Raw genomic sequence first — 7075 nt, 5'->3', positions numbered from 1 at the left:
GCAAGAAATGTTTAACAAAGACCTAGAAGAATTAAAGAACAGACACCTAGAAGAATTAAAGAACAAACAAACAGAGATGAACAATACAATAATTGAAATGAAAACTACACTAGAAGGAATCAATAGCAGAATAACTGAGGCAGAAGACCAGATAAGTGATCTGCAAGACAGAATGGTGGAATTCACTGCTGCGAAACAGAATAAAGAAAAAAGAATGAAAAGAAATGAAGACAGCCTAAGAGACCTCTGGGACAACATTAAATGCAACAACATTCGCATTATAAGGGTCTCAGAAGGAGATGAGAGAGAGAAAGTACCTGAGAAAATATTTGAAGAGATTATAGTCGAAAACTTCCCTAACATAGGAAAGGAAATAGCCACCCAAGTCCAGGAAGCTCAGAGAGTCCCAGATAGAGGTAAACCCAAGGAGAAACATGCTGAGACACATAATAATCCAACTGGCAAAAATTAAAGGCAAAGAAAAATTATTGAAAGCAACAAGGGAAAAACGACAAATAACATACAAGGGAACTCTCATAAGGTTAACAGCTGATTTCTCAGCAGAAACTCTACAAGCCAGAAGGGAGTGGCATGACATATTTAAAGTGATGAAAGGGAAGAACCTACAACTAAGATTACTCTACCTGGCAAGGATCTCATTCAGATTCAACAGAGAAATCAAAAGCTTCACAGACAAGCAAAAGCTAAGAGAATGTAGCACCACCAAACCAGCTCTACAACAAATGCTAAAGGAACTTCTCCAAGTGGGAAACACAAGAGAAGAAAAGGACCTACAAAAACCAACCCATAACAATTAAGAAAACGGTAATAGGCACATAAATGTGAATGGATTAAATGCTCCAACCAAAAGACACAGGCTCGCTGAATGTATACAGAAACAAGACCCATCTCTATGCTGTCCACGAGAGACCCACTTCAGACCTAGGAACACATACAGACTGAAAGTGAGGAGATGGAAAAAGATATTCCATGCAAATGGAAATCAAAAGAAAGCTGGAGTAGCAATACTCATATCAGGTAAAACAGACTTTAAAATAAAGACTTCCTTGTTACAGGAGACAAGGAAGGACACTACATAACGATCAAGGGATCAATCCAAGAAGAAGATACAACAATTATAAATCTATATGCACCCAACATAGGAGCACCTCAATACATAAGGCAACTGCTAACAGCCTTAAAAGAGGAAATCAAGAGTAACACAGTGATAGTGGGGGACTTTAACACCTTACTTAAACCAATGGACAGACCGTGCAAACAGAAAATTAATAAGGAAACACAAGTGTTAAATGACACAATAGACCAGATAGATTTAATTGATATTTATAAGACATTCCACCCATAAACAGCAGATTACACTTCTTCTCAAGCACGCAAGGAACATCCTCCAGGATAGATCACATCTTGGGTCACAAATCAAGCCTCAGTGAATTTAACAAAACTGAAATCATATCAAGCATCTTTTCTCACCACAACGCTATCAGATTATAAATCAATTACAGGGAAAAATAACGTAAAAAACACAAACACATGGAGGCTAAACAACACGTTACTAAATAACCAAGAGATCACTGAAGAAATCAAAGAGGAAATCAAAAAATACCTAGAGACAAATGACAATGAAAACACGACGATCCAAAACCTATGGGATGCAGCAAAAGCAGTTCTAAGAGGGAAGTTTATACCAAGACAAGCCTACCTCAAGAAACAAGAAAAATCTCAAACAATCTAACCTTACACCTAAAAGAACTAGAGAAAGAAGAACAAACAAAACCCAAAGTTAGTAGAAGGAAAGAAATCATAAAGATCAGAGCAGAAATAGATGAAATAGAAACAAAGAAAACAATGGCAAAGATCAATAAAACTAAAAGCTGTTTCTCTGAGAAGATAAACAAAATTGATAAAACATTAGCCAGACTCATCAAGAAAAAGAGGGAGAGTACTCAAATCAATAAAATTAGAAATTAAAAAGGAGAAGTTACAACAGACGCCGCAGAAATACAAAGCATCCTAACAGACTACTACAAGCAACTCTATGCCAATAAAATGGACAACCTGGAAGAAATGGACAAATTCTTGGAAAGGTATACCCTTCCAAGACTGAACCAGGAAGAAGTAGAAAATATGAACAGACCAATCACAAGTAATGAAATTGAAAATGTGATTAAAAATCTTCCAACAAACAAAAGTCCAGGACCAGATGGCTTCACAGGTGAATTCTGTCAAACATTTAGAGAAGAGCTAACACCCATCCTTCTCAAACTCTTCCAAAACATTGCAGAGGAAGGAACACTCCCAATCTCATTCTGTGAGGCCACCATCAGCCTGATACCAAAACCAGACAAAGATACTACCAAAAAAGACAATTACAGACCAATATCACTGATGAATATAGATGCAAAAATCCTCAACAAAATACTAGGAAACAGAATCCAACAATACATTAAAAGGATCATATATCATGATTAGGTGGGATTTATCCCAGGGATACAAGGATTCTTCAGTATAAACAAATCAATCAATGTGATACACCATATTAACAAACTGAAGAAGAAAAAACATATGATCATCTCAATAGATGCAGAAAAAGCTTTTGACAAAATTCAACACCCAGTTATGATAAAAACTCTCCAGAAAGTGGGCATAGAGGGAACCTACCTCAACATAGTAAAGGCCATATATGACAAACCTACAGCAAACATCTCAATGGTGAAAAACTGAAAGCATTTCGTCTAAGATCAGGAACAAGACAAGGATGTCCACTCTTGCCACTATTATTCAACATAGTTTTGGAAGTCCTAGCCACGGCAATCAGAGAAGAAAAAGAAATAAAAGGAATACAAATGGAGATATACCATGTTCCTGGATTGGAAGAATCAATATTGTGAAAATGACTGTACTATCCATAGCAATCTACAGATTCAGTGCAATCCCTATCAAATTACCAATGGCATTTTTTACAGAACTAGAACAAAAAAATCTTAAAATTTGTATGGAGACGCAAAAGACCCCAAATGGCCAAAGCAGTCTTGAGGGAAAACGACGGAGCTGGAGGAATCAGACTCCCTGACTTCAGACTATACTACAAAGCTACAGTAATCAAGATAATATGGTACTAGCACAAAAACAGAAATATAGATCAATGGAACAGGATAGAAAGCCCAGAGATAAACCCATGCACCTGTGGTCAACTAATCTATCACAGAGGAGGCAAGGATATACACTGGAGAAAAGACAGTCTTTTCAATAATTGGTGCTGGGAAAACTGGACAGCTACATGTAAAAGAATGAAATTAGAACACTCCCTAAACCATACACAAAAATAACTCAAAATGGATTAGAGACCTAAATATAAGACTGGACACTATAAAACTCTTAGTGGAAAGCATAGGAAGAACACTCTTTGACATAAAGCACAGCAAGATCTTTTTTTGATCCACCTCCTAGAGTAATGGAAATAAAAACAAAAATAAACAAATGGGACCTAATGAAACTTAAAAGCTTTTGCACAGCGAAGGAAACTATAAACAAGACGAAAAGACTACCCTCAGAATGGGAGAAAATATTTGCAAAAGAATTAATGGACAAAGGATTAATCTCCAAAGTATATAAACAGCTCATGCAGCTCAATATTAAAAAACCAAACAACCCAATCGAAAAATGGGCAGAAGACCTAAATAGACATTTCTCCTAAGAGGACATACAGATGGCCAAGAAGCACATGAAAAGCTGCGTAACATCACTAATTATTAGAGAAATGGAAATCAAAACTACGATAAGGTATCACCTCACACCAGTTTGAATGGGCATCATCAGAAATGCTACAAACAGCAAATGCTGGAGAGGGTGTGGAGAAAAGGGAACTGTCTTCCACTGTTGGTGGGAATGTAAATTGTTACAGCCACTATGGAGAACAATATGGAGGTTCCTTAAAAAACTAAAAATAGAAATACCATATGACCCAGCAATCTCACTACTGGGCATATACCCAGAGAAACCCGTAATTCAAAAAGACACATGCACCCCAGTGTTCATTGCAGCACTATTTACAGTAGCCAGGTCATGGAAGCAACCTAAATGCCTATCAACAGACGAATGGATAAAGAAGTTGTGGTACATACATACAGTGGAATATTACTCAGCCATAAAAAGGACGGAAATTGGGTCATTTGTAGAGATGTGGATGGATCTAGAGACTGTCATACAGAGTGAAGTAAGGCAGAAAGAGAAAAACAAATATCATATATTAACACATATATGTGGAACCTAGAAAAATGATACAGTTGAACCAGTTTGCAGGGCAGAAATTGAGACACAGATGTAGAGAACAAACGTATGGACACCAAGGGGGGAAAGTGGCAGGCTGGGGGGAGGGGGGTGGTGTGATGAATTGGGAGACTGGGATTGACATATATACACTAATATGTATAAAATGGGTAATAAGACCCTTCTGTATAAAAAGATAAAATAAAATTCAAAAAATTGTAAAATATACATAACATGGAACTTACCACTAAAACCATTTTAAAGTGTACAGCTTCATGGCATTAAGTACATTCACATTGTTGTGTAACTATCACAACTGTCCATCTCCAGAACTTTTTCATCTTCCCAAAGTGAAACTCTGTACTCGTTGAAGAGTAGCTGCCCATTTCTCCCTTCCCCCTAGTCGTTGGCAACTACCATTCTGCTTTCAGTCTCTATGAATTTGACTACTCTTGGTTCCTCATGTAAATTGAATCATACATTTGTCTTTTTGTATATGGCTTATTTCACTTAGCATAATGTCTTCAAGTTTTACCCCTGTTGTAGCATGTGTCTGAATTTCCCTTTTAAGGCTAAATAGTATTCCGTTGTATGGATATATACCACATTTTGTTTATGTGTTCATCCATTGATGGACATTTAGGTTGTTTGGCTGTTGTGAGCCTTCTTCTCTAAACAGCGGTGTACAGATATCTCTAGTCCCTGCTTTCAATTCTTTGATATATACCTAGGAGTAGAATTTCTGGGTTATATGGTAGTTCTATGTTTAACTTTTTGAAGAACCTCCATACTGTGTTCCACAGTGGCTGCACCGTTATATAGTCCCACCAGCAATGCGCAGTGGGTGCCAACTTCTCCACCTCCTCACCAACACTTGTTTTCTGTTTGTTTGCTTTTGGTAATCGCCATCCTAATGGGTGTGAAGTGGTACCTCATTGTGGTTTTCATTTTCATTGCCATAATGATCAGTGATGTTAAGCATCTTTTCACATTATTGGCCATTTGTATGTTTTCTTTGTAGAAATGTCTGTTCAAGTCCTTTGCCCATTTTTAAATCAGGTTGGTTGGTTGTTACCAAGTTTTATCCAGTTAGCCTTTTGATTTGCAAATACTTTTAAGAGAGTGTTTGCTGTGTGGTGCCTTATGAATATATGTTCATTTATCTTGTTTATTTTAAAAAACCTTTTTCTGTATAGATAGATAGATAGGTAGATAGATTATCAATCAATACATAAGTAATAAATAGATTTTTTTTTTTGTCCCAACAGTATATCCTTTCAGGCTCTGATGACTTCAACCTGTACATGTGGAGAATTCCTGCAGATCCAGAAGCAGGTGAGTGTATCCCGAGTATGAACCTGCTGCTAATGTTGGCTCTATTGACTTCCTGCGTGCTGTGCCCTGAAAGGGCAGATCTGTAGCAGTGGAGGAAAATGTTTCTCTTTTAATACAAAAAATTTTTTGGAAAGTGACCAAAATAAATTGTAAAATAAAAATTAGAAGCCAGATTTAGCTCTGACCTTCAAGCATACCTTTATCTGACATAATCATGCTGATTTTTTTCCTCCTAAGAACTTCTTTAGACTTCATAGATCTCCTTTATGTCCATTTTCCTCTCTCCTGTTTCACACTTGGAGTATTATTACCTTGCTTTTTACATGCTTTTCCTTTATTATTCATGTGCACATTCCTGCTTATGACTCTACAAACAGTTGTTAGGGCCTCTGCCTTTCTTTTAGCCTCCCTGGTGATGTTAGGTAAAGGGAAACTTTCTTTGTTGATGGACAGATGTACTCTCTGGAGTTTGGCTAACCCCAGACATGAGAGAAATTAGGAAGAAATATTTCTGCTTTTGCTGTAGATATATTCTGAAAAAGAACCTGCTGCTTTCCATAAATTTGGATCTAGGCCATCTGAGCTTTCAGGCAGCTTGGACCATTCTTCATTCTTGATAATAGTGTCCTCACGTGCTCAGATGAGTGTTACACTGGTTGCTTCCTACTGGTAGAAAAATGTCTATTTTTTGTTCTCAGGACAGCTTAATACAGCCATCTGCTCCAGGTGATAGGTGATACATGGCATCAAACTGGAAGATGGCCATCAGGAAAGTAATAGAGGACTGTGCTGATTATATTACACAAAATGTGTCTAGTGCTCAGAGTTTAGGAAAGTTGTTGGCTTGCCTATTGCTGAATTAACAATATTGTTACCAAACATCTGCCTTTCAAGACTTGTTGAGGCTTACTTTTGGAAACTATGCTGTTGCTGTGGTCTGGTTACTAAACAAGTTACAAAAGGCCTTTTTCCCCTTCTGGAATTTGGAAGGCATGAGTGAAGCATCTTACCTTTGAAGCACAACCAGATGGGACAGCAACAGTCTATCTGAACAAAAAGTGATGTTCCAGCACTAGAGATAGTTCTGTATTAAGTCCCCCACCCCCGTAAGTCCTAGATTGATTAGCTGAGAAATAATCTTTGGGCTTAATTGTATCTTTTACCTGATCTTGAAAAGCTTTTCATTATTAAGTCAGTGTGGCTTTTAAAACGGAAAGTGGATCATCCCCTCCCCCAGGACTGTTCTCTGGAATCTTTTTCATGTTTGTATTGAGAAAAGGGGGAACAATTAGCAGTAGTATTGTAGATTTTTTCACCTCCTGCTGATTTCTATACTGACTTAGGATACGGGCCACTGTTAGGCTGTCTTTTTATGTAGATGGGTATGCAATCTCTGGGTTGGCAGGGACCCTCATAGCTGATTTAGGATTCCAGGATCAAAACTGGGAAATGG

General features: G+C 37.5%; 1 protein-coding gene across 2 annotated transcripts in view; it reads left to right on the top strand.

The window, feature by feature from the left end:
- DCAF5 (DDB1 and CUL4 associated factor 5) overlaps window positions 1-5789 on the top strand; it is an 81467-nt gene extending 75678 nt beyond the window's left edge. Inside the window, exon 7 of one of the 2 annotated variants that reach the window (XM_055088560.1) lies at window positions 5556-5789. In XM_055088560.1, the coding sequence (XP_054944535.1) occupies window positions 5556-5708 (153 nt within the window). In that variant the 3' untranslated portion in view covers window positions 5709-5789. The remainder of the gene's footprint in view (window positions 1-5555) is intronic. The other variant, XM_055088558.1, reaches the window with a different exon arrangement.
- Window positions 5790-7075: the final 1286 nt, after the last annotated feature.

This window comes from Physeter macrocephalus, chromosome 11, assembly GCF_002837175.3.
Source record: "Physeter macrocephalus isolate SW-GA chromosome 11, ASM283717v5, whole genome shotgun sequence".
In the NCBI taxonomy this organism is placed as follows: Eukaryota; Metazoa; Chordata; class Mammalia; order Artiodactyla; family Physeteridae; genus Physeter; species Physeter macrocephalus.
Note: the sequence above shows the minus strand (reverse complement) of the source record. Positions and strands in the feature narration are given on the sequence as shown.